The following is a 27,549-nucleotide window of genomic DNA, read 5'->3' on the forward strand; positions in this document are numbered from 1 at the left end:
CAGTGTCAAATCCTTTTCTGCTTCTCACACCACCTCACCAGTGAGGAGGCTGGGGGTGCACAAGAAGCTGGGAGGGGGCACAGCTGGGACAGCTGACCCCAACTGACCAAAGGGATATTCCATACCATATGACATCATGCTCAGCATATAAAGCTGGGGGAAGAAGGAAGCGAGGGACGTTTGGAGTGATGGCATTTGTCTTCCCAAGTAACCGTTATGCCCTGCTTTCCTGAAGATGTTTGAACACCTGCCTGCCAATGGGAAGTAGTGAATGAATTCCTTGTTTTGCTTTGCTTGCGCGTGCGGCTTTTGCTTTACCTATTAAACTGTCTTTATCTCAACCCATGAGTTTTCTCACTTTTACCTTTCTGATTCTCTCCCCCATCCCATTGTGGGGGGAGTGAGCGAGCGGCTGTGTGGTGCTTAGTTGCTGGCTGGGGTTAAACCATGGCAGGCGGTTATCACCGCCTGGGATTTTACACCTGAACAGGCAAGTAATCCTGGTAGATTGACATGCCACCTGATAGTAGGGTGCCTTGCCTACCCCAATGAAAACCAGCAGCTTCTAGCACTGTACTGGGGCTTGGCCTGTGCCTACCGAGCCACAGTTCAGTACTAACAGAGGACTGTGGTTAAGGCAGGGACCCAAACTACCTCTGAGAATGCCATGATAGAGACCAGGATACAAACTACATCTAAGAACATGCTAGTTGAGGCAGGGACCCAAACCGCATCTGAGGACACCATGGTTGAGCTAGGGACCCAAACACCAACTACAGTAATTGCCCCAGTAGTGAAAAAGAAACAGTGGACAAGGAGGTCAATGGGTCCATATCATCAATTAGTCAGGGAGGAGGAGGAAGGGTCTGATCAGGAAGCTGTTCCTTCAGCAAAGAAATGGGAGGAAGAAGTGAGAGAAATCAGACAAGACGTGGAAACTATCCAGTCCCTGACCTCATCAGAACTTTGAGACATGCAGAAAGATTACAGCTGCCAGCCAGGTGCTGCCTGGCTGCTCCAATGCTGGGATAGCGGCAGATAGTCAGCAACTGGAAGGTAAGGAAGCCCAACAGCTGGGATCCCTTGCTAGAAACCAGGCCTGTTTAGGGGCATGGTTGATAGAGTCCCTTGGGAGGCAGTCCTGAAGGACAAAGGAGTCCAGGAGGGCTGGACATTCTTCAAGAAGGAAATCTTAAAGGCACAGGAGCAAGCTGTCCCCATGTGCCGAAAGACGAGCCAGCGGGGAAGAAGACCGGCCTGGCTGAACAGAGAGCTTTGGCGGGAACTCAGGAAAAAAAGGAGAGTTTATGACCTTTGGAAGAAGGGGCAGACAAGGATGTCGTGAGGCTATGCAGGGAGAAAATTAGAAGGGCCAAAGCCCAACTAGAACTTAATCTGGCTACTGCGGTAAAAGACAATAAAAAATGTTTCTATAAATACATTAACAACAAAAGGAGGGCTAAGGAGAATCTCCATCCTTTATTGGATGCGGGGGGAAACATAGTGGCAAAGGCTGAGGAAAAGGCTTAGGTACTTAATGCCTTCTTTGACTCAGTCTTTAAAAGCAAGACCAACTGTTTTCAGAGTACCCAGCCCCCCATAATCCAAGAGGAAGCAGTTAACGATGTGCTACGCCACCTGGACGCTCACAAGTCTCCTGGAAGAGATCAATTGGCTGGACATCGCCTGCTGATGGGAAGTAGATAATAAAATTTTGTTTCCTTTGCTTCCGCATGTGGCCTTTGCTTTTCTTTATTAAACAGCCTTTATCTCAACCCACGAGTTTTTCATCTGATTTTCTCCTCCTGTCTCGCTGAGGAGGGGAGTGACAGAGTGGCTTGGTGGGCACCTGGCAGCCAGCCTAGGTTAACCCACCACAGATACATAATACATGGTTTAGCATGGCATAATTAGTAGGTTTCAAAATATAAGCATATATAAAAGACCCTTGTTTCTAATCGAGCCTAGGAAGATTTAGTTCTTGGCCTTTAATATGATTTAAAGATTTTATCAAAAGCCTGGAAGAAAACACCAGCAACTTCTGATAAATGTTGTACTTGTAGAAACATTGACAAAAGAGAAAGTGATGATGAGGGAAGGTCTGGACTGAGTACCAAATCAGTACTGCCAATGGTAAATGGCCCACTAAAAAGATTATACCTACTCTCGTATCTATCCTCAGAGCAACAACTCTGAAAAAGACTAGAAAGAGCTCTGGATGTGATTTGGGAGTCACACAATGATGAACACATAACATGACAGTAAGGCTAATATCTCATTCGTCTTTAATGTATAAAGAGAGGAGAACTGAGCTGGCGCTCACAGATACACATTACCCTGTGTATCTGGCACTGATGTCATTACAACTGCAATGGTGTGTCCAGTTCAGGTGCCCAAAGCCCATAAAATGGGAGAGGGTTAAGAAGAAAACATGCCTTATATAGAATGATGCAAGGAGCTTGGTTTCATTTATCAAAGACAATTAATTGAAGATTTGATCAGACTACATGGGCTAAGTGAAAGAAGTCAGACAGCTAAAGTGCTTTTCACATGAGCAATAAAATGTGACAAGACCAAATGCCTAGAAATAGAAACCAGAAGAGCTCAGATAGCAAACGAGTGAAAAAAATTAATTGTAATGGGTAAACAACTTACCCTAGATTTTGGTGGATTTTCTGTCACTGGAAATTTTGAAAGCAAGATAGGGTGTGTTTGTAAAAATTATACTTGAGTTGACCATAACCATGGGATTTGAAGGATTCAGGGAAGTCCTATAGACTGTGTTATGCAAGAGGTCAAACTGGAGAATCACAATCTCTGCTCACCTTACATTGTATTAGCCTTACTTAAACATGAAAAAGAAGTTAGTGAAGGTCTTTTAAAGGATAGTAGAGGAAATCATAGAATCGTAGAATGGTTTGGGTTGGAAGGGACCTTTAAAGATCATCTAGTCCAACCCTCCTGCCATGGGCAGGGACATCTTTCACTAGATCAGGCTGCTCAGAGCCCCATCCAACCTGACCTTGAACACTTCCCAATGATGGGGCATCCACAACTTCTCTGGGCAACCTGCTCCAGTGTCTCACGGCCCTCATCATAAAAAATTTCTTCCTTATGTCCAATCTAAATCTACCCTTTTCTAGTTAAAAACTGTTAGTCCTTGTACTGTCACTACAGGCCTTGGTAAAAAGTCTCTCTCCGTCTTTCTTATAAGACCCCTTTATATATTGAAAGGTCGCAATAAGGGCTCCCCGGAGCCTTCTCAGACAACTGCGATAGTCAGCTTGGTGTCTGCAAACTTGCTGAGGGTGCACTCAATCCCACTGTCTATGTCAGTGATGAAGATATTAAATAGTATTAGTCCCAGTACGGACCCTTGCGGGACACCACTCATTACTGGTTTCCACTTGGACATTGAGCCATTGACTGCACCTCTTTGCACACTGCCCCGAATTTTTAGCCACAAGCTCTCAACCTGTTCATCGCTGTTTTTCAAAGACAGCTGTGTGCAGTCAATCCATTTTTTTACATAGAGGGCAACCCTCCCACCTCTCCTTCCTTGCCTTTCCCTTCTGAACAGTTTATAGCCATTGATTGCAGCGCTTCAGTCGTGTGATTCATCCCAGCAAGTTTCAGTGATAGCGATTAGATCATAGCTTTCTAGCTGCACAATGGCTTCCAACTCCTCCTGTTTGTTACCCATGCTGCATGCATTGGTATAGAGGCACTTCAGTTAGGCTATTGACTGTGTCACCTTTTTAGAGTAACATGTCCTAATTCCTTTGTGTTTACCTGTTGGTTCCTAATACATCAGCAGCCCCTGGCTCTTCTCTGTTGCTTAAAACTCCATCCCCTCCCCCCACTGAGTCTAGTTTAAAGCTCTCCTTATAAGTCTGGCCAGCTTGTTGGCAAAAACCCTCTTGCCCCACTTGGTCAGGTGAATCTCATCAGCTCCCAACAGACCTGGCTTCTCAAAGGTAGATCCATAATCATAGAAGCCAAGAAATTTAATCACAGAAGTGAGGACTGCTAGGAAATGGAGTAATTTCTTTTCGTTGTTATTATTTACGAGGGACAACAAGAAACCCACCTGGAGAGATAAAGAGATAAGGTTTCTGTGGAGAGAAGCAAGTAAAGAACAGAAAAATTACTGGAAACAAGAGGTACTTCAGAACAAGTTGAAAACAAAAATTAGATCATATGAAAATAAGGAAGGTTCCAAGAAGGGATGACCAGCATCCCAGAATCCTGAAAGACAAAGCAGACTATTAAAAAAAAAAAGCTGCAAGTATTTTTAACTTCTCTCTGACAGAAAAGGAGGTATCTGCTATGGACCAGAAAGAAACTAATATCAAACCCATACTTAAGAAGACAACATTTCAACAAAAAAAAAACCAAACCCTAAATTTTCTGATCAGGAACAAATGAAGATCTTCAAGTTATACACCAGAATAAATAAGCTTGGAAGAAGACCGTGATCAACAAACCTGATTAATCCTAATACAAGACTGTAAAAGGCTAAAAGGAATTGTATATTGACTATTGAAAAGCATATTAAATCCACTCAATTTGCAAAAGCAGATATACCATAGCATACAAATACTAATGGTATCAATAGATTATGAAACAGGATTAATAACAATTCCTGACTTTCCAGCCAAAATGAGAACATAATAGAAAATGGATGCAGATTGTTTAGGAATGAGATGATAAACAATACAGGAAAGATGAGGTTAACCTTGCTTACAGAATATCAGCTACCAGGAACAGGCAGCAATATGAATAATACTGGATCCAAATAAACCTGAGAAAATAGAGAGGTAGGCAGGAAAACTGCTTCTAAAATCATGTATGTAAAGTATGAAAACTAATGAGACTTGGATTAAAAAAGAAAGGAAAGGAGGATATGTTCTGAAGCCTACTGACAGGCTGCAAGATATTGGTCAAGAAACAAATCTGTTTTGCTGGTAGTAGCAATAGGATCTTTGAAAGCATCACTTAGAGCTGGCAGCAATTTGGTGAGCGGAAAAACCTAATATGAATTAGGCATATCTACATTGCATCAGATAGCAACATGCAGAGATGTCCATGTTGGCTTCAAATTACTAGCTTTGGGACTGTGATGGTATGGTGATACCAACTTAGTAACACACCTGGGCAAACTAAACTTGTCCAAATATGAATTTTTTTCTAAAGCAGTCCATTCATTAGTGTAAATAAGCAATCTCTCTTTCCCTCCCCCAAAAGTTACTATACAAAATACAAACCCAACTACATAGAAATAATAAAAAAACCCATACTATTTTCCTGTCGTAGGATTCCCCGCTGCTGTATGTTGTAGCTAGTGTGGATGCACATTCTTCCAGATACCATGGCTTCTTCCCACTTTCAGCTGTGCTGCTTATGGAAATAGTGTAGATGCTATTAGTGTAGCCATCACAGGAGCAATGGTCTCGACTCCTTCCACCATTTCCAGATGCCCAAACAAAGACTGAACCTAAACCTCTTCGCCCCTGTTTGAAAATGATAAGAAAGATTTAATTAACAGTTGTTCTTATTCCCCTAACCTAAGTAAATAAATAGCTCTTCCCTCCCAAACGACATTTGATGAGACAGAGACAATAAAACAAAAGAGCTCACTGAGAAGGATCTGAAATAAAAACAGATCTAGTAAAGTTCAGAGTCTGACATCAAAAAAATCAGAAAATGAGTGGGATGAACACAGCTTAGAAACAACTTTTATGCAGCTTCTCTTTGTTGCTCAGCATCTATGCTGTCCAACCTTACCAAGAAAGAGGTGCTGAAGACTCAGAGCAGGCATTAAAACATCATACTGGATTGAAAGAGAAAATGAAGTAGCATACTTGCAACTAAAACCCTTTGTACCTTTTGTTTATTAGGGATGTCTCAGTTGTTTCTTCTTGGATTGCCTGGTGGTACTAGGTATTGTTTGGGCAGCATTATATACTGTGAACCACAGTGTCATGGTTTCACAGATATTATAAATCACAGAATCACAGAATATCTGAGGTGGGATGGGACCTCTGGAGGTCATGTAGTCCAACCCATCTAGTTAGTTATAAATGTTAAATGCACAACACAATATATAAGCAAAAATGGACAAAAAGAAAAAGTTCCTTATAAATCCATTATCATTAAGCACTAAAGCGTCAATTCAACAAGATATTTTAAATATATGAATAATTGGGCAAGTTACTTAAGCATATTCATAATTTCAAATGAGAACTTACAATATGTAACCTCACCTTGATATTTTCTTAATACACCAAAGTTAAGTAGCGTCCAAATGAATCAAAACATATTTTTGGTGGTGCTAGTACTCTTAATAGGCATTGATATGAAAACTGAAGCTGATCAGCAACCTATATTACTGATATATGGGAATTGGGAATTGCTGATATTTGGGAATTGTAAGTGGGATTTTCTTAATTTATATTTACACATTTCATGCAAATTAATTCAATTCAGATTCATGCAACTGCATGGTCTGCATTAATTATCAACGCTCACTATCTGGAAGTACTCTACCATTCAGATGGAAAGATTCACCAAAGGACTAACCTTGTCTTTGATTATGCCAAATTACATCACCTTTTCTTATATGACATTCTCTCATAGCAATGGAACATCCCCCTAAATAACAATTAAGCTAACAGTCTCATTTATACTTCATTTGTTTGCAGCTTATGATGTAATACCTACCTGGTCTCTGTAAGTGGTAGACCCACTCCTGTAAGTGTTAAGTTAATGTCATAAGGCATAAAACATCACTTTCTGTGCATGAATTAATTGCTTGGACATGTGGGGAGTTTGTTTGGTTGGTTCTAAACAGAGTGCGTTTGTGTACCACAAATGACATAAAGACAGATGTTGGACATCTAGCTGGTCAACCTTAAACAATTAGCAATTCAAAGATAAATTTAATCCAGATGCACAGAGGAGTTTTATTAGCGCACGTTGTGCTGAACATAGCAGAACCTACATTGGTATAAGACAAAAAAACCTCACAGTTCACAATCCAAGCTTGAATTCTCAAACACTGATGAATTTCATTTTGTGAGTTTCATAAAAGTATAGTACCTGGAGAGACTTCTCTCCAGCAAAATAAGTTAAATATCAAATTCTCCTGGCTAGTGTTTACATAAGGTTATGTCTCTAAAATACAACTTCTCATTAAAAAAAAACATTTCAGGCAGAGAAAAAAATCCCAGTGTGCCAAGTTAAATGTATTATGAAATCCACATTCTCCAGACAAGATCAGGCTAAACATCCAGGAAGTGTAACTATTTCAACTTCTTTTTCTTCCTTTGGTTGTTCTTAGCTACTATGCTGATAAAATGATACAAAATAATAAACTTTTTTTGTTGTTTTAAAAGACAGGCTTTATGAAGTGTTTTATTCATATCTTGTAGCTCTCCTTCCCCACATTATGAACTCTTGCCAAATCAAAATCCCCTTTTGGTTTGGGGTTCTTGTTCTGCACAAAACGTAGTCCTGCTGAATACATGCCCCTGGATGTTAGAAATTCTGCAATGCAGTATTTAAAAATAATAAACACCAATGTACATAGTAATAATAATGACAGGTCTTTAAAAATAACTAGCAGTTATTTGCACCCAAATTGACCTTTACATACTAAGGTTTTTTGTAAACAATTGATAAAAAATATTTCTTCAAAATTAATGTCTTCTGCAAATATATAAAGTATCATCATCACCATTCCTTCAATAAAAAATAAGTACCAGGTGCACCGACTAAAGGAAAAAAATATTCTCTAATACATACAAAGAAAGAATTCCAGTTCCTCTAACACATTGCAATGCAGCACATTTATGAATTCAGCATTTCACAGAAAACAACAACACTTCAGTCTAGAAAATGTGCTAAAGATCTTGTTCCTAAAAGCTATTTGGCAAAGAAAAAGGCAGCCTTACAAAAAAATTAAATAAGACCCCAAGGGTTCCATTTTGAAAGGAAAAAAAAATGTTTCACCAACAACTAAAACTTGCTATCAACCTAGTCAGAGTCCAATTTGGCAGTACATTTCTTGGGAAAAGCTATTGTACTCAAAATACAGCTGAAGACCTTAAATGAAAAGCGTTTGGACTCAGGTCATTGGCAGAAAAGCCCCAGTGCTGAAACTGCACCTGTAAAAGCATGGCACAAAAGTCTGGGGACATTCTCACTTTTTTCTGCTAGTACCACCTTTTCCTTGGTCAGCAAGTTGCAAGGGGGATAAGTGATATGAAAGGCCTTTTTTTTTTCCAGTGCAAGAGCATGGAAGGGTTAGTCTGCAAAAACCAGAGCCAGGATGAAAATTTTGGTAATAACATCTGCAGAATTTCCTAACACTATTAAAAGAACATCCTCCACTCCAAGTGCATGCATTTGTGTTTGTGTGTGTGTGTGTGCGCACACAACTTTATGAGTGAATGCCTTACTGGTACTGGCAGGTACCATTATAAGGTAGAGGTCTTCACACATCGGTCTAAGGAAAATCAGCAGCCCACATATTTGTAAGTTGATTCTAACACACTTCTACTTAATAAAAACAATTTCCATCTACCAGGTTGTAGTGGGTTTACGTGGCAAGGTTTAGGTAGGGGGGGGCTACAGGGGTGGCTTCTGTGAGAGCCAGTTCCAGCTGGCTCCAAGACTGACCCACCACTACCCAAAGCTGAGCCAATCAGTGACGCTGATGGCACCTCTGTGATAACATATTTAAGAAAGGGTAAAAAATGATGCACAACAGCAGCTGGGAGAAAGAGGAGTGAGAATATGTGAGAGAAACAACTCTGCAGACACCAAGGTCAGTGAAGAAGGAGGGGGAGGAGGTGCTCCAGGTGCCAGAGCAAAGATTCCCCTTCAGCCTGGCCTGTAGCGAAGACCATGGTGACACGCAGGTTGTCCCCTTGCAGCCCATGGAGGTCCACGGTGGAGCAGATATCTACTATGCAGCCTGTGGAGGACCCCACGCCAGAGCAGGTGGATGTGCCCTGAAGGAAGCTGTGACCCCATGGAGAGCCCGCGCTGGAGCAGGTTTCTGACAAGAACTGTAGTCCATGGAGAGGAGCCCACACAGGAGCAGGTTCTCTGGCAGGACCTGTGGCCCCACAGGGGACCCATGCCGAAGCAGTCCGTTCCTGAAGGACTGCACCCTGTGGAAAGGACTCATGCTGGAGCAGTTCATGAAGAACTGCATCCTGTGGGAAGGACCCACATAGGAGAAGTTTGTGAAGGACTGTCTCCCGTGGGAGGGACCCCACGCTGGAGCAGGGGAAGAACGTGAGGAGGAAGGAGCTGCTGAGACAGTGTTATGAACTGACCGCAACCTCCATTCCCCATCCCCCCTGTGCTGCCCGGGGGGAGGAGATAGAAGAGCCAGGAGTGAAGTTGAGCCTGGGAAGAAGGCAGGGGTGGGGGGAAGGTGTTTTTAGTTTTGTTCTTATTTCTCACTATCTTACTCTGTTACAATTAATTGGCAATAAATTAATCTTCCCTAAATTGAGTCTGTTTTGCCTGTGACAGTAATTGCTGAGTGACCTTCCTGTCCTTATCTCGACCCATGAGCTTTTCCACCATATTTTCTCCCCTGTCCTGCTGAGGTGGGGGAGTGTCGTGGTTTAATATCAGTCGGCAACTAAGCACCACGCAGCCGCTCGCTCACTCCCCCCACCCACGGTGGGATGGGGGAGAGAATTGGAAGAGCACAAGTGAGAAAAACTCATGGGTTGAGATAAAAACAGTTTAATAATTGAAATAAAATGATAATATGATAATAATAATAATACACAAAACAAGTGATGCACAGTACAATTGCTCACCACCCGCCGACCGATGCCCAGCCAGTCCCTGAGCAGCGGCCCCCCCGGCCAGCTTTCCCCAGTTTATGTACTGAGCATGACGTCACATGGTATGGAATGTCCCTTTGGCCAGTTTGGCTGTGCCCCCTCCCAGCTTCTTGTGCACCTCCAGCCTTCTCAGTCGGTAGAGCATGGAAAACTAAAAAGTCCTTGGCTAGTGTAAGCATTACCTAGCAACAACTAAAACATCGGTGCCTTATCAACTTTGTTCTCATCCTAAATCCAAAACACTGTACCAGCTACTAGGAAGGAAATTAACTCTATCCCTGCCGAAACCAGGACAGGGAGTGATAGAGCGGCTTGGTGGGCATCTGGCAGCCATCCAAGGTCAATCCACCACATAAGTATAGTTTGAGTCAGTTGAGCAAGATTTAATCACACTATTTTATGAAGTTTAAACTGGCCTTTCATTTGGTGCTTTACAAGTCAAGTAGCCTTAATCCAGCCTGTGAATCCTGAAGTTTTCCTGCCCATTTTGTGGGACAGGAATTGAATTCCCCAATAACCCTCTCTGTCTACTGGGTGAGTTTTGCTGTCTCTGTGGAAGTTATCAAATTTACCAAAAGACGGGTGAATAAATGTGAAGGAGCAGGAAACACAGAGGACAGAACCATTCACCTGGAGAAATTAGAGGAACAGGACATGCAGTCAGAGAGACATAATTTGGCACCAATATGCTAGAAATCTCACACCCAGGAGCAGAAAACATCATGCAAATATAAAATGGAGAGACAGGGAGGGACAACCTAGGCACACCTAGGGTCTGAATGTTTAATTTCCTATGGTCTCCTTAATACTGTTTTAAAATTACTTTATGCTTCCAAGAACAAAAGCTACTGACAGGAAGTGAGAATGATCATGATGGGGAAGCTGGAAAAGGCAGCCCATGAGATGACTTCTTTCTTAAAAACTAATTCGTAAAATGGAAATGTTCATAACTGAAGTTGTAGAGCAGGGTTCAGTATTCTGGAGACCTAAAAAATTTATTATGCGGGCACGATTTTAAGCCAAGCACCAAGGATCACAACATCCTGCAAGATGCATCTACGAGAGGCAGCATTGCCTTGCTTCCAGCTTCCACTCATTTCTGTACTCCCTCGGAGCTGGATGCCACTGCTTCACATAGAGGCAAGATGATGCCAATCTGCTGACTGGCAGCATTTTGCTTTTGAGAAGCAGCATATCCTAGGTCCTGCTGAGTTCTACTAGTACACTTAACCTCTAATTTGTGAATGAGAAATACAGCCTGGCACACCACCCTTAAAAGCCTGGTGACTCTTCTGTAGACTGTACAATGCTCTCGCTTTAAAACAGGCATCTCTCCAAAAGACATAATGGTAAGCTGAGAGTCCCAGACAGCAGTTCTGAAGTGTTATCAGAAGAAAACAAGCTCAAAGATTCTTTTAATTAAAATAGTCTCTTCTGTGGGTACCAAAAGCAAAAGCTCATGAACAAAAGGAGAAATTTCTGAGGCCATGAATTCTGTTGAGGTATCCATGCTCTCAGAAAAATGCATCAATTCATTAAAATTGTGTGGCTAAAGGATCTGTACAAAGAAATGAACAATAAGCCTAACAGGGGTGGGTGTGTGTGTGTGTATAAAATGTAAAGATGCATGTTTCAGAGAATGTCTACAAATTTAATCCTTTGTTTTTATATTAGCATTCCCATTTTTACTATTAGGAAAACTATGAAGTCAAGAATTTCCTAGTGCTGGAACTAACATATGCACAATATATATACAATGTACAAAATCTATTACTACTTATAAAACACAATTATTATCTTACATTGTTGAAAGGGCAAGTTGTTGCTAATACAATTAAACTTTTTGGCTATTTCTGAAACAACTTCTTTATTAAGAAAAAGAATGACAAAATAATTAATCATCTCAAAAAGAAGGAAATATATATTCTATTGTTGTAGGATGTGATACCTTCAAAATGTTGAAGTGTGAAAATATTTTATGTGCACTTAAAAAAATAATGTATTGAGCAACCACAAACAAAAATGCATTAATAGAATAATTATTGGGATATATCAGTGGAACATTTCAACATGCATCCTTGCATATAGTGTATTTATTTTATTCTTCACTAGAACACCTTAAACAGCTCCAAGATACTCCCCACAGAGCTATAATTAGTGCTTAAAGTGCAACCAAAAGAAGTGCTGGCTGAAACCTGAAATCTGAACGTGTGGAATGCTGGAATGAATTTCTCATTTTCCTAAACAAAATAGAGCCAGCTACAGGGCTGCATGAATCGCAGTCTGGTTTAGGTTATCTTTCCATATTATCATTACTATTGTTATTGTTGCTGATGTTGTTACTGGGATAAAGCAAGCTGTATATTGTATAGATCTGTGACAAAACAATAGCTAGGTTTTCCAAAATTTGTTAAACAAGAGTCTCTAGTTAATGATAGGTGAAATTGTCTCTGCTCGCAAAGCCAAAGTAAGCAGGCACTGTACAAAAGATATCTGCATCAGGACTGGATAAGGAACAGATTTTACCTCCCTACTCTGTGGAGAGGATTCAGGCAGTTCTTATTACCTTTATACTGTCATCTGATTAAACTCTCCAGAAAGGAATCTATGTCTTATCAGATCCACAGAACTGTAGTTTTAGTAGTTATATCCTACTCTTCCTTATAGAACGTTTGTGTTTTTCAGCTGTCTATTGAACTTTTGGGGGATTTTCTGCATATCTAGCTCTTTTTGGTAGAAGAGCAGAAAATAAGGCTGCTTTGCTGCTACCTCTGCAGGCTGAGGACTGCAGTAATCCCTTTGTTCAGTTGGTATCCCATAGCATTTATTTGGGAAGAAACAACCCACTTAGGCTGTGTGCAAAATCATTGCCCTCAATGTTTTGTGCCTTAAATTTATGTAAAATTCTATGTACAGAAAACTCTTGAGGCCAAACTTCCAGCAATTTGGCTTTAAGAAATCTATTTTTTTCCCACATGATGCATAGAAATGCATAGATTCTGCTGTCGTTCAAGTCCTTACAATTCTATGAGGAAAGGGAATAAGTGATTTGCCCATGCAAAGTAACCAGATTTATGTTTCAAAAAATGCACTCTCTGAAATGTATATACTTCAGGTGTATGGAAAGACACCCATTTTGCCAAAGTTGCTTTTCAGTATTGGCATTCCATCTTAAGATTATCCCACATCAAGAATGGTGTGGGTTTTTTATTTTCAAATATATCACCTGTTTCAAGTTAGGCACCCAAAACCAGAGGTCCCTTTTGACAACTAGTCCAACAGCAGTAATGCTATTTTAGCTTGTTACAGCAGTTTCCATATAGGAGTGAGAGATGGGATGAGGTAACTAAACAGTTTCTGTTTCCAGTACACTTTGTGACATTGTAAGGAAACTGGACATTTTGAGGTATATTTTCCTGTAACTCTCATTCCAAGTTTTCCTGATTTTTGGATTTGTATATTCCATTGAATGTAATTTAAGAACATTTCTGGTACAGAATTTCATTTTCTGAAAATTCTTTTTTTGTACTACACCTTGATCATCTGTGAAAAACCTCACTTTCCACACAAAGTGAAGGAGACAAATTTTAACAATAGCTTTGTTTATATATTTCCAAAAGAAAATAATGTGCATAGTATCATAGTTCATCCAGGTATCACTGAGCCTAAACTCAACTATTTCATTTACTGGAAGACAGTATCCCTAATTTTGCTTTGGCTGAATGCTGAAAGTTGCTAACTACATGTAAACAGAAGATTAAATAATTATTAGCTTAATGTTAAGGTTGCCACGTACCCTGATTTTTGCTTGGTAATCTCAGTTTGGAGAAAACTAGATCACATCAGGTATAAACTGTATTGCAAAAGGCATTCTGAGATACATATCAGCCAAATGCGAGGTAATAGACCTAGAAACGAAGACTGTAGGTAACACATACAGGAGGTTGGACAACCTCTTGTAAAACAGTGACTCTGAAAGGGAGTTTAGGGTCATGGCAGATAAACAATTGGCAATGAGCTTCCATAAAATTTAGTTTGATCCTTGGATCTGTAAGCAGGGTGAATATGAATATGTGCAGGGAATAGGGAAACGGTACTACCCCTGCATAAAGAAGTCCATGCCTCATTCTGGTATCCACACTTGAAAAAATAATGCTGGGAAACAGAAAGTGTTTCAGGAAAGAACTACAGGAAGAACTGTGGTTTGGAAATTCTGACTAACAGAAAGAGACTGAATATAGAAAACATTATTGTTCAAGGCTTTATAACAGATTTTGAAGGACATAGTAAGAGACATCAAAGTTAATGGAAACAGGTTAAAATGCAACATGTACTTACTGAATTTAGACTGACAGATAAATCTGTTAAGTTCTTCTCTGGCGACTTATTTTATACAGAGAAACGCATTCGATAGTCTATTTGGTTTCTGAAAAACATTTACTGATCCCTCAAAGAAATCAGTAATAAAACAGAAGGAAATGAAGATTAATATAACAGCATGATGGAGGTGAAAACGACTGCACTGGAGATGATATGGGCTGTGCTGAAGAACCACTGGGCTTGAGCAAGTTATGAGTAGAGTATTTTAAAGATGAGCCATGGAAACAGAGTTGTTATGTGATTTCAACATAAAAAGCAAGGACATGCTAATGATGAATTTACTAATTATGATCATCTGCATTCAAGAAAATAATTCAGGCTGGCAGGTGTGGAGAGAAGCACCACTAATATGAGTAAGGAGATGGAGAGCCAAGTTTTTAAGAAGTGACTAATGAGCGTGGCTTGTTTAGCAAAGCAAAATGAAGGCTGATAGGGGATGGGATTGTGTTCTTTAAATATGTCACAAGCAAAAAGGGAGGAGAGAAGCTATTTAAGCTAAAGCACAAATGGGCAGAAACTGCACATGAGTAAATCTGGCTATAAGTTAGAAGAAAGTCTCTAATCAATAGATTGGTGATGGCTGTGAAACAGTCTCCCAACAGAAATGGGGGGGGGGAATTTGAACTTGTTCTAAAATAGAAATTGCTAAATGTATTTACAGGACATGATACCTGTGATAGAAGAGAACTGTACTGGGTGACTTACAAGGTAATTTCCTGTCTTATGGTCCTATGTTCCAATTTAATTTATCCAAGAGAGCACTTGGCCAAAATCTGTATTTACTTACATGTGGAAATTTCTAACACCATAAGATTCACCATAAATTTAGCAGAAAAGGAATTTTACAATGAAAAGGAAACTAACAAATTCAGATGAGCAATAAGGTATATATTTTTAATAATGAAGGTAGTTAGCAACTTGCACAGTTGTGGACAGGTTGTCTCTGGGTATTTCAGTCAAGACTGGCTCTTCCCAAGAGATGTAGAGTAAACAGAAAATAATAGTCAATCCCCACCTGTAATACTGAGCCTCCCAAAGCTTAACTCAATATGCTGAAGTAAATACAACATTACATATTCAGATATTGCATCATAGAAGATATGGAATATATGTAACAGATAAACACCAGGACCTAACATCAGGGTACATCAGCATACTGGAAGTCATGTTTTCTGAGTCCTTCCCCCAAGTAGTTTTTTTCAAGAAGATTTTAGCTAACTAATTAGAACTGTTGCATAAACTCTGGTGCATGCAAAAGTTATCCATGTATGATCTGAGATATGCATACACACAGATATGTGTTCATGCAGTATCAAACTACAGCTGTACAAGATGAACATACACAATACACAGTTTTAAAAATCTGGTCTTAACCTCTGCGCACCACAATATTTCAGTGTATACAATGATAGCCATTTTGGAAATTATTTTGGGACATTTGACTGGAAGTCTCTTTACAGTAATTTCTGTCTTTGATTTTTATAGTGCAATTCTCTAGCAAAGCAGAACAGAATAATTTCTTTTATGTAGGTAATTGTGGTGGATTGACATTGGCTGGCCACCAGATGCCCACCAAGCCACTCTATCACTCCCCTTCCTCAGCAGGACAGGGGGAGAAAATATGATGGAAAAGCTCACGGGTCGAGATAAGGACAGGGAGATCACTCAGAAATTACTGTCACGGACAAAACAGACTCGAGTCAGGGAAGATTAATTTAATTTATTGCCAATTAATTGTAACAGAGTAGGATAGTGAGAAATAAGAACAAAACTAAAAACACCTTTCCCCCACTGCTACCTTCTTCCCAGGCTCAGTTTCACTCCTGGCTCTTCTACCTCCTCCCCCCGGGCAGCGCAGGGGGATGGGGAATGGGGGTTGTGGTCAGTTCATAACACTTCATCTCTGCCGCTCCTTCCTCCTCACGCTCTTCCCCTGCTTCAGCGTGGGTCCTTCATGAACTTCTCCAATGTGGGTCCTTCCCACAGACTGGGCTGCTCCTGCATGGGTTCCTCTCCAAGGGCCACAGTTCGTTCCAGGAGCCTGCTCCTGCGTGGGCTCTCCATGGGCTGCAGCTTCTTTCAGGGCACATCCACCTGCTCTGGCATGGGGTCCTCCACAGGCTGTAGGGTGGATATCTGCTCCACTGTGGACCTCCGCAGGCTGCAGGGGGACAGCCTGCTTCACCATGGTCTTCACCACGGGCTGCAGGGGAATCTCTGCTCCAGTGCCTGGAGCACCTCCTCTCCCTCCTTCTGCACTGACCTTGGTATCTTGCAGGGCTGTTTCATTCATATTTTCTCACTCCTCTCTCCCAGCTGCTGTTGTGCAGCATTTTTTTACCCTTTCTTAAATATGTTATCACAGAGCCCTACCACTGTCGCTGATTGGCTCAGCTTTGGGCAGCAGCAGGTCCGTTTTGGAGCTGGCTGAAACTGGCTCCATCTGACATGGGGGCAGCTCCTGATCTCTTCTAACAGAATCCACCTCTGCAGCCCACCCTCCCCGCTACCAAAAACTTGCCACGTAAACCCAATACAGTAATACATCCTGCTCAGAACGATGCAGAGATATGATGACAGAAGAGGCCAATAACATTTTAAAATAAATTTAAGAGCAATTGATCTGTGGCACAACATAGGCAACAAACCTTTTGCCTTGATACTTTCAATTTACAAGCAACCCCTCCTACTTTTGGAGTAGAAGCATATAATAAAAAACAATCATGTGAAATCCTTTTCTTCTTCCTCTCCTCTCCTCTCCTCTCCTCTCCTCTCCTCTCCTCTCCTCTCCTCTCCTCTCCTCTCCTCTCCTCTCCTCTCCTCTCCTCTCCTCTCCTCTTGCATTCAGGTTGCAAGCTTGTTTAGTGATTGTAAGAGAGTCTTCTGCTCCTAGCAAACACCTTGAAAACACACTCTGCAGCCAAAGCTGGTGAAATGAGAGAGATGAGAAGTGGCAATGATGATGGGAGGGAAGGCACCAAGCTGAGTTCTCACAAGAGGTTCAGCCTCACAACATCTCATCATTAATGTCCATCAAACATTTTGGCTTGTATCCAGCTTGCTAAACAGAATAGCATTGTGGCAATAAGATGAAGGCCCCTGCACTGATGCAATCAGAAAGCCAAAAATTCCCATGTAAATTTCACTGCCCGTTCACCTTCCTACATTATATTAAGGATGACCTGCCCTGCCACTGGTTTGGATTACCTTACGGATACTGCAAAACAAATAAGAGAAAGCATATAGTTGGTGACACATTGTGAGAGGTGAAATAACTCCCGCTCAAAACCCTGCTATGTAAAACATCAATGGGGTTACAATTCTCCAGAAACTTGACTGTTAGGTCTTTGTCAAACAACAGTAAAAGAAAAAGTCAGAATATCTGAAATATATTGTTACCCAAATGATATTGAGACCAACCCCCAGAATAATAGGCTTATTTGTATGAATAGAAATGAACTGGTTTCAACTCCGTATCACGGAGCCATGTTTCAGAAAGCATGAGTATCTAAAGTGGTGTGGTGGGTTGACCTTGGCTGGATGCCAGGTGCCCACCAAGCTGCTCTATCACTCCCCCTCCTCAACTGGACAGGGGAGAGAAAATATGATGAAAGGCTCGTGGGTCAAGATAAGGACAGGGAGATCACACACCAATAACCGTCATGGGCAAAGCAGACTTGACTTGGGGAAATTAATTTAATTTATTGCCAATCAAAAGTCAGAATAGGATAATGAGAAATATAAACAAATCTAAAAACACCTTCCCCCTACCCCTCCCTTCTTCCTGGGCTCAACTTCACTCCTGATTTTCTCTACCTCCTTCCCCTGAGCGTCGCAGGGGAACAGGGAATGGGGGTTGCGGTCAGTTCATTACGCGTTGTCTTTGCCTCTCCTTCCTCCTCACGTTCTTCCCCTGCTCCAGCATGGGGTCCCACCCATGGGAGACAGTCCTCCACAAACTTCTCCAACGGGGGTCCTTCCCATGGGCTGCATTTCTTCATGAACTGCTCCAGCATGGGTCCTTTCCACGGGGTGCAGTCCTTCAGGAATGGACTGCTCCAGCATGGGTCCCCTGCGAGGTCATAGGTCCTGCCAGGAGCCTGCTCCAGCGCGGGCTCTCCACAGGGTCACAGCCTTTTTTGGGTGCATCCATCTGCTCCGGCGTGGGGTCCTCCACAGGCTGCAGAGTGGATATCTGCTCCGCTGTTAACCTCCATGGGCTGCAGGGGGACAACCTGCTTCACCATGGTCTTCACCACAGGCTGCAGGGGAATCTCTGCTCCAGTGCCTGGAGCACCTCCTCCCCCTCCTTCTTCACTGACCTTGGTGTCTGCAGAGTTGTCTCTCTCACATATTCTCACTCCACTTTCTCACAGCTGCTGTTGTGCATCATTTTTTTACCCTTTCTTAAATATGTTATCACAGAGGTGCCATCAGTGTCACTGATTGGCTCAGCTTTTGCCAGCTGCGGATCCGTCTTAGAGCCAGCTGGCACTGGCTCTGTCAGACATGGGGGAAGCTTCTGGCATCTTCTCACAGAAGCCACCCCTGTAGCCCCCCCAAAAAAACCTTGCCACATAAACCAAATACAAATGGTTATAGCATGTAAAATGTGAGGCAGTCATCTTAAAATCTAATGGTGCCTTGGTTTTATCTGTTTGAATCAAGGAAAGGCTTTTGTGTTCTTCCTTTTTTCCCAGATTCAGCAAAGTTTTATTACACAGTTTGGTCACAATCATATGTTGCAATGCTAAGCCTATTTATTCTTGAACACAGGGTGCTTATGTGATGTCATATATCCAATCTTATCTTGAATATGTTACTTTTGGACATACTGCCCTTTGTTTGAATTTTTCAGGCAAGTTCTGTGTGACTATAATGAAACTGGTTTTGAGGTTATTAGGTCTACAACTTATAATGTATTTATATTTAAAACACAGGCTTCCAGAATTTTTCATCCTTATAACAACACCATTTCAAAAAAATAGGACTTTGTCAACTGGAAGTATGATATAAAGGGAGCTTTGCTATTTGCATAGAAATTGTTTACTAGTAAAAGTCTCCAAGTATGTAAATTTAATAGAATTAAACAAAATACCCTAAAGATGACAGAAAATCATTGTACTTGAGACAGATTTAAAAATTCCTTTCGTCTTCCTTTGCCCTGATCCTGGGTAGAATTTTAAAGCATATTTAATTTCTGGTGTATGTTTTCATTTCATAAATTCAGTTGTTATTTGGTATCCTTTCTTGAAATAGATTTGTGTATTTCAATTTATGGTATGTTCTGTCTCTGTGGGACTCTATGGAAAAAATGTATAGTCATTTATCTTTGCTATTTTGTACTGGATTTGGAAGGAGTAATCATATTAGCTCAGGAGATTTAAAAATAATAATAGTTCTAAAACACTCTGCATGAGCTATTAATTGGAATAATAAGAGCTAAAGTTAAACTAGGCATTTTTTTTCAAGGATCCCAGTCTCACATCACACTGAATAGGAAACTGTGGCTCTTGTATCCATTTCATTTTTACTTCATTAATTTAATAAAAAAAGATCATTCAGTTTAATTATACTTTAATTAATTATTATTCAGCACCACCTCCAATTTTCCAAAATAAAAAAACAAGCATACTTTCCTTTTCAGATCCATTTAAAAAATCTTGACTGTACTCTTTTGTGTCCTGTTTTTTTTAAAAATTAATATCCAGTTGTGCCTGCATATGCAGAATAAATGAAGAATATCAATCTTGAACTTTTGTATAGATCTGAAAGAAGGTCTTGTCAAATTTTTCTGCACCAATGTTGCTTTAATTCACAGGTACTAGATGTAATAGTTATTGTTCAGTTCAATATTTCTAAAAAAGTAAGGTCAAGGTCTGTACACAGCATAATATGCATTTTTGTCCGCCTATTATTATTTGTGCAGTTACTGTGACTGCTTGGGGAAATCAGTGTTTGGCAGGGTATTTATCCAATCTTTACCTTGGACAATGATCTGATTTTTGCCTCAGAGACAATTTGCCTTTTCTTCTCCTGTTTGCTTCATCTTTTAAAATTCAACATCTTATGACAGTATAAAGAAAAATAGAAAGAATACCTTTATCTGAAAACTGAAAGGCATGCTTTATTAAAGAGAACATGGAAAACAGATTAATCTTAAAATTATTTTTGACCTGCAAACTAAGTCTCTAAGTAAGGTGATGACAGAGACATAAATGTAAAGCCTTTCAGTATATATTACATTTTTAAGAACGAAAATTAGAGAAGTATTAACCTTAACCATTTTCTTTTTCTTATTAGTATGATTTTCAGAACTATCACAGTTTTATATAAGTTTTGAAAAGAACTTTTATTTCCTTAGCAGAAATGAAAAAGCTCTCACAGTCAGAGCTAGACAACATTTCCAAATACATGGAAATATTTAAATCTATTCAACTCTGCATGGGCCACTTTGGGCAGAACAAAAGAAGGCTGATAAAATGTAATAAAAGTTCAACCATTAATAAAAATAATTAAAAAATTTGACTTGTGTCAAGAAATATAGCAAGCTATTTTTCTGCCATGTTCTCAGAAAAAAGACCTGCTCAGAAGTGTAAAATAAAATACTATGTTTCCATTATATACTGGCGCCTATGAAAACATAGGACAATGTAGTAGTACAATGAAGTTTATTTGTGGTCTGTAGGGTATTCTCTCATATTACAGCTATAATAATAACGGAATAATAATGCTTGTAGGTAGATCCTTGCCCATGGAAAATTAATCCATATTCTTGATTTATACCACATTTATCTGGAGTTTGAAATTTTGATGAGAAAATGGCTGAGTTCTTCAGATATAAAAAAATGGGCTAAACTTTTCATGATTGCCTAATCCACATGAAATACAATATTTAAACTAAAACATACATATGTTTAAATATAAAAATTATTTTGTTCAACCTCCCCTGTGTCCTGCAGTTCCAGTAGTGTCTCTTCAACACTTTATTGGTTTTTCTTCTGTGTGGTGATTGTCAAAGAGTAGAATAGAACAGAATAGAATAGAATATTTCCCATTGGAAGGGACCTACAATGATCATCTAGTCCAACTGCCTGACCAATTCAGGGCTGACCAAAAGTTAAAGCATGTTATTAAGGGCATTGTCCAAATGCCTCTTAAACACTGACAGGCATGGGGAATCAACCACCTCTCTAGGAAGCCTGTTCCAGTGTTTGACCACCCTCTCGGTAAAGAAATGCTTCCTAATGTCTAGTCTGAACCTCCCCTGATGCAGCTTTGAGCCATCCCTACGCGTTCTGTCACAGGATACCAGGGAGAAGAGATCAGCACCTCCCTCTCCACTTCCCCTCCTCAGGAAGCTGTAGAGAGCCTCATTAGGTCACCCCTCAGCCTCCTTCTCTCCCAACTAGACAAACCCAGAGTCCTTAGCTGCTCCTCATAGGACATGCCTTCCAGCCCTTTCACCAGCTTTGTTGCCCTCCTCTGGATGCATTCAAGTACCTTAGCATCCTTTTTAAATTGATTAGTACACTGTAGTGGGGTGCTGGGGTGTGCTGATATGCCAGCTGAAAGGAGAAGTGACAATACATGGGAAGCAATAATGGAGACGCATTCAGCCTTCTCACAGACTAGTTATATTGCTCTATGAACAACTATTTGTGATGGTGTGCTCCCCCGCCCAACCTGACCTTTATCTCCTATAACCCTGCTCAAGCCATAACTACCAGGGGCGGTCGTTAATGGATGCTGGTAGTGATAGCTGCGTCCATTCGAAGTGGATTGGGGAGCCAGATAACAACACAATAACCAAGGGCTATTGTGAGAAATACGCCCACCTAACCACAGTGACTGGTATGCAAATATGACTATGAGTCAATCATCTTACCCCTATAAATAGTGAGCAGTCCAAGAGCCCTTTGAGCTCTCCTGCACAGCAGTGGGCTGCACGCCAGGATCTCCCCTTGAGTAGGGGCGCCTCTCAAGGTTACTCCTCAAGGCTGAGAGATTCCTTGCTGCAACAGATCCTCAGTAAGTGACTAATAGCATGCTAAACTTTGAAATCTTAGCTAAGCGATATAATGGATTAATTGCGCATATATAATCCTTTAGACATAAACCTTTGACCAAGTCTGGGACTAGGTTTGGATCCAGCCGCACCTAGATTCCTCTCTGAGGAGTTTAGAAAGCAAGGGGGTCCTTTCTGAACCTCACGGCTCAACAGGAGGGTCTCCCCGACAGTTTTGTCTGACCCTGTCCTCTATGCAGTAAATAATCAAGTGTACCTTGCCATCGAATCTTGTTAAATCACTGTCGCATTTACCATTGAACTTTGTTAACTCACACTTTAACTCACTGTTTTCTAACAATAAAGTGTATTGTTGCTTCTCTCTTATGAGTGAAGTGCAGTCTCACTCCATCTGTGACACTATTCTAATAATGATTATTAAATATGGCAGAGGTCTCTAGGGGCAGAATCAGAGTCCCTAAATCTGTTTAACTGCTAAGCCCCTGGAATTTCTCACAGGATAAAGTACATGCTTGAGTATTTTGTTATGCTAGGCTTAACATGTTACATACTGTACAACAAGCAAAAGAGTTAAGTCTGCAGCTCTACACTGAATGGTCATCATATGACCAAATGAAAGGAAGGCAGTGGTCCGTTGCTGCATGGTTGGTAAAGCATTCACAATACTGAATTTTATGAGGCATGTTTTTAACATTACATAGCATAAGATGCACACAGTCCTTGTCATTAGTTTAGCATTTCAGTAATTGCTCTTCATAACACACCTGTCAGATAGGTGCACACGTATTATTATCCACATTGGGGGGGGGGCAGGGGGAGAGTAAGCAATTTATGCAACTTTACCGAGGAAACGAAAACAAACCAGTGACACAGGCTGTGACTAGAACTGAAGAATTCACAGCTCCTAGGCTTGTGCTACAATACAATGGTTACGGTGATAGTGGGTATTAATTTTATGTTGTATTTATTTACAACTTATAGTCAAGTATACTGTAAATCACCTGAAACACTGAACTGTCCATACAGACTGTCAGCTTGACCAGATGCTCTTGTAACTTTTTCTATTATCCCTCTATACCCTGTTTCCTGTTACGACCACTTTTTATGGTATATCTTAAATTAATATAATCTCTCAATGGCAAACACTTGTCTCTTACACAAGACACAAGTCTTCCAGGCTGAATGTTAGTTACAGTTTGCTAAAATCAGTCTTGACACACGGGGTTAAAATTCCTATTCACTTAAATGATAGCTGCACTTTCCGATTTTGCTGCACAGTGTTACTATGTTCCAGTATCAGTCCAACAGTCTCAGCCTCTTCAAATAAATGTTTTGTACTAATCTCCTCTTTTCTGATCCTAGAGCCGCTCACCATTGAACTAGGAAGTCTTCTGCTGCATTCAAAATAATGCTCAAACCTTCAAGTGCAGAGCTTTAAAATGCTTTCCATCCAATCCTATATACTGGAAAGAGGTGTGAGCACTGGAAGACCAGGAATTCCCTGATCTATTTAACATGCAGGAGGGTGAAAGGAAGAACTAAAAATTGGCCTCTGACATCAAATTTCCTCTAACTGCTCATTTCCTTCTATGGTCTTATTTGTTTGACAGTTATTTATTAAAGAAAATTGAAAAGGTCTTATATTTTTTCATATAGGGATGTTTGGGATTTTGTGTATTGTACTATTGAAGCTCTCTGGACTATATCACACAGAAACTGCAGTTGTACAAACTGTTAGAGAAATGCATATGTAAGTTATAAAAAGGGTGAATGTTCTCTGAGATTAGACATACACTCTAAAAGAAACATGAGTGCAGATTTTTTTTAGCTCCCGGTTTCCTATTAAATCCATCAAATTTCCACTAAGAAATTAAGTAAAACAGAACAACAAAAGGAAGGAAGGATGAAGGAAAAAGTCAAAGGCTCTTGTTTTATAATTTCATAGCAATTTAGAATTGATGATTTGGCACTGCTGTGCAAAGTATCATTTTTCAGTCTTAGCTTTTCTTGCAGAATTACATTATTACCTCAGGGCAGTTTTAAAGGACACTGAGGATGATATATTCCAATTGACAATGAAGAAAGTTAGCTGATACTTCAGGAAGGATTGAACATCTAGTTGCTATAGAATGGAAATGTATTTTTCATTTTACACAAATGAAGCTTTTCTTCTTTCCTTAAGAATATGACTCTTCCCCATGCAGTGCACTTGTACATACTGGGCACATGTACCCTTACACCCGCACACAAGAGCAGATCCAGGATATGCACTTTGATGCCAACCTACCATTCTGATGCCATTCTCAAAGGCCTGACGTGCTAGAGAAGCAGGTCCATCCACAGTCTTACCATCATCATCAGGCCCCCAGCTGGCACTGTAGATGTGGATGTGTTGGGGATTAAGGCTCAGAGACTTTGCTTCTACCATGTCTGTCACATCTCCATCCAGCATCCGTACGCCTTCAGAACAAAAGATACAATGAACAGGACAACCAAACTCAAAGTGCTTTTTTTTTTTTCCCCAGAGAAAATTGTTGTGTAGGACATTGAACTGAATGATCATAAAGATCTCTATTGCAAAAAAAAAAAATCAATCTGTTTGGATATGTGTTTCCCTGATGAAAAAAATGCTTCTATATGAAAAAATACAAATAGGAATTAATATTTTTGTCTTTTTTGTTTTAAGAATTATCTACAAGTTAGTTTATCCACTGTATAGCCTTTGAACTTTAACAAGAAATTTTTATACTAAAGAAAACTTAAAAAAAGACTTGAACCTTGAAATGTTTATATTTCTCACTTGAAGATATTATCTGCTTTGCTTTTTCCTTTTATACTGCAGCACTTAATTTGAGACATTCATAGCCCTAAGTATGTTGACAGACATAAACACAGGATCTCTGTTGACAGATAAACACAGCATTTTTCCTTCATTATATGAGGTTGCAAAGAAGAAATGGGAGAAAGCTCTCGTGTACAGATGGATTATGCAGTATAAGTATACACAGTAGCAAGGCAATTACCGAAAGTTACTAACAAATACCCTATGCGTAACATTATTCAACCTGAAACTACAGTTTTGTGAACATCCTCTGTTGTGCAGAAGAGGCTTTTTAAAGGTACAATCTGAAATTCTTGTGTTAAAAAAATCCATTAATGTGGGTTTTGACAAGTCAGTGTGCCAGTAAAGTGAATGGCACCATGATGTTTTAAGAGCACTAGAATAAATAAGGTAGGCTTAAAGCTGAAAACTGAGAGTATCTTAAAATTGGTTTTTAACTAACTAACTGTAACATTTTGATTGAATTTAATTCTGACTGAGAAAACCCTTGATGCCAGTTTTAACCTAAATAAGAAAGAGGACCTTCATACAGTTAGTGGAACATTAGATCAAAGGAATATAAGATATTAAATAATAATTAACATGTAACTGTATGATAGTAGGGAATAATGATCATTTCCACAATTAACAAGTTTGAAGCTTTTTCCCCTTTAAAAGGCCACTGTTATTTATAAACCAAATTTACATATTTTAATTATAGACACATTCCACTTTGCTCATGAGTTCAGACTGAATTAACTTGAGTGTTTACCAAGACCTTAACTTCCAGTTAACAAAAAGGTATAGGGGTTGCTTTGTTGATAGAGGGTCTATTTTATTTTCCTCACTCTAATTGACTTGAAAATGAAAAGTGATCATATTTCTAAGTTCACACAAAAGCTACCCATGTTTTGTGAGATAAACTAGTCCAGTGATCTCAGTATGAACTTTACTTTATAAAAAAGCCATTAAAACAACTTTGGGAATCTCAGGTTTTATTTTTCTTCCTCAGCATAATCTCAGAAAATTAATGATGGGTGTAACAATAACTCCAAATTCTGTCATTGGCATCTGAAGTAATTTACACCAGGTTTTTTGTTAATGGTGAAGTGAGCAAATCTAAAGCAACATAGACAAGACTGTGACTTCAGTGTTGCTCTGTTCTGCCAACAATTGACAGACATGCTTCAAGTGTGACTTTGATCAATGGATGTCTCATTGGCTATTAAAAAAAAATAATTCCCTCTCCTCTCCTCTTTGAAAAGGTTGGAGTAGTTAATTTTGCCAATCACAAAACCTCCAAACTGCATTTGGCATGTGGTGATAGTGCAACAAAAGCCAGAAGGCAATTAACAGACTGCGTTTGTAGAGTGTTTCACTTAAGACTTTAGAGTTCTGTAAACTTTTTCCAGTATTTGCAATAAGTGCCAAAATGTAAGTGGCATTTTATTCAGAACAAACTTTCAACAAATCATAGGAAACATGCAAAACTGTGCTGACAGCAAATTTTCTTTTAAAATGTTTTTTTTTTAATCAGCATCTGACTTAAGCTTAAAGAAACAGCTGAACTAATTCCTTGTCAATCGCAGACAATCTACATCTGTTCTGCCATAATTTCATGTAACTGTTTTCCCATCAGGACTCAAGCCCAGCCAAGTAACTAAGCACACAAATCCCTACAGATGCTTTGCAACTTCCACAATAAATCTGTAAACAATAACAACATGCTAACCATCCCTTCCTATAAAAAGTCTCACAAGCTCTATAGGTGGTAATTTGCTATGTGTGATTACTGCAGAGTCGCACATTAAAAAAAAAAAACTCTACCCCTTTGGTGCATTGCTTTGATTTTAATGAAAGGGCCTATAGCTGAGATAAGTATGAACTACAGGCATAATTTTTTCTAAGAAACATCTCACAACCTGTAAAAGAACTGAATGTCCAGATTGCAATTTCACTCATAGTTTCGTATCTGCAGATTAACTCCCCACTCATGCTGTTTTAAGAAGACTCAGACTTTCTAAGAATCTTTTTTCTGATCTATTTTATGGTCAGAAGTTCTTAAATGTGTTGAAATGAGACAGAGAGTACAAACACATTTAAAAAAAAAAAGTGAGCATTACTGGTGGATATCTTGTCAATGACTTTCCATCACAAAGATCATTAATCAGATTTGTTCAGCTGCCAGTATTTGATGAAATATCAATGGAAAGGATTTCTTTTCCCCTTTGGTCTCTTCACTATCCCTTATGTGTCCAGAGATGCAGCAACTCACATTTTGGTTTGAAGTAAAGACCCATCTTGGTGGACCAAATTCAACATCACTGTCGGCAGGTGCTCCTCTGTGTAAGAAGAATGTAATTGCTATATCTCAACTCTAGTTTCTTCTCCTAAAATGACGGTCTTTAAATCCCTGGGAAATAAGTGAGCTGAACACTAGTTCGGTA

The 27,549-nt window shown here is 39.8% G+C and overlaps 1 protein-coding gene across 1 annotated transcript in view; it reads right to left on the reverse strand.

Moving 5' to 3' along the window:
- The window catches only part of LOC143172146 (proprotein convertase subtilisin/kexin type 5-like), a 276,611-nt gene that overhangs the window by 93,842 nt on the left and 155,220 nt on the right, over positions 1-27,549 (reverse strand). The window contains exons 7-8 of the mRNA XM_076361408.1: positions 24,569-24,741; positions 5,301-5,513 (exon numbers count right to left, since the gene is read on the reverse strand). Of these exons, the coding sequence (XP_076217523.1) occupies positions 5,301-5,513; positions 24,569-24,741 (386 nt within the window). The remainder of the gene's footprint in view (positions 1-5,300; positions 5,514-24,568; positions 24,742-27,549) is intronic.

This window comes from Aptenodytes patagonicus, chromosome W (assembly GCF_965638725.1).
Source record: "Aptenodytes patagonicus chromosome W, bAptPat1.pri.cur, whole genome shotgun sequence".
Lineage (NCBI taxonomy): Eukaryota > Metazoa > Chordata > Aves > Sphenisciformes > Spheniscidae > Aptenodytes > Aptenodytes patagonicus.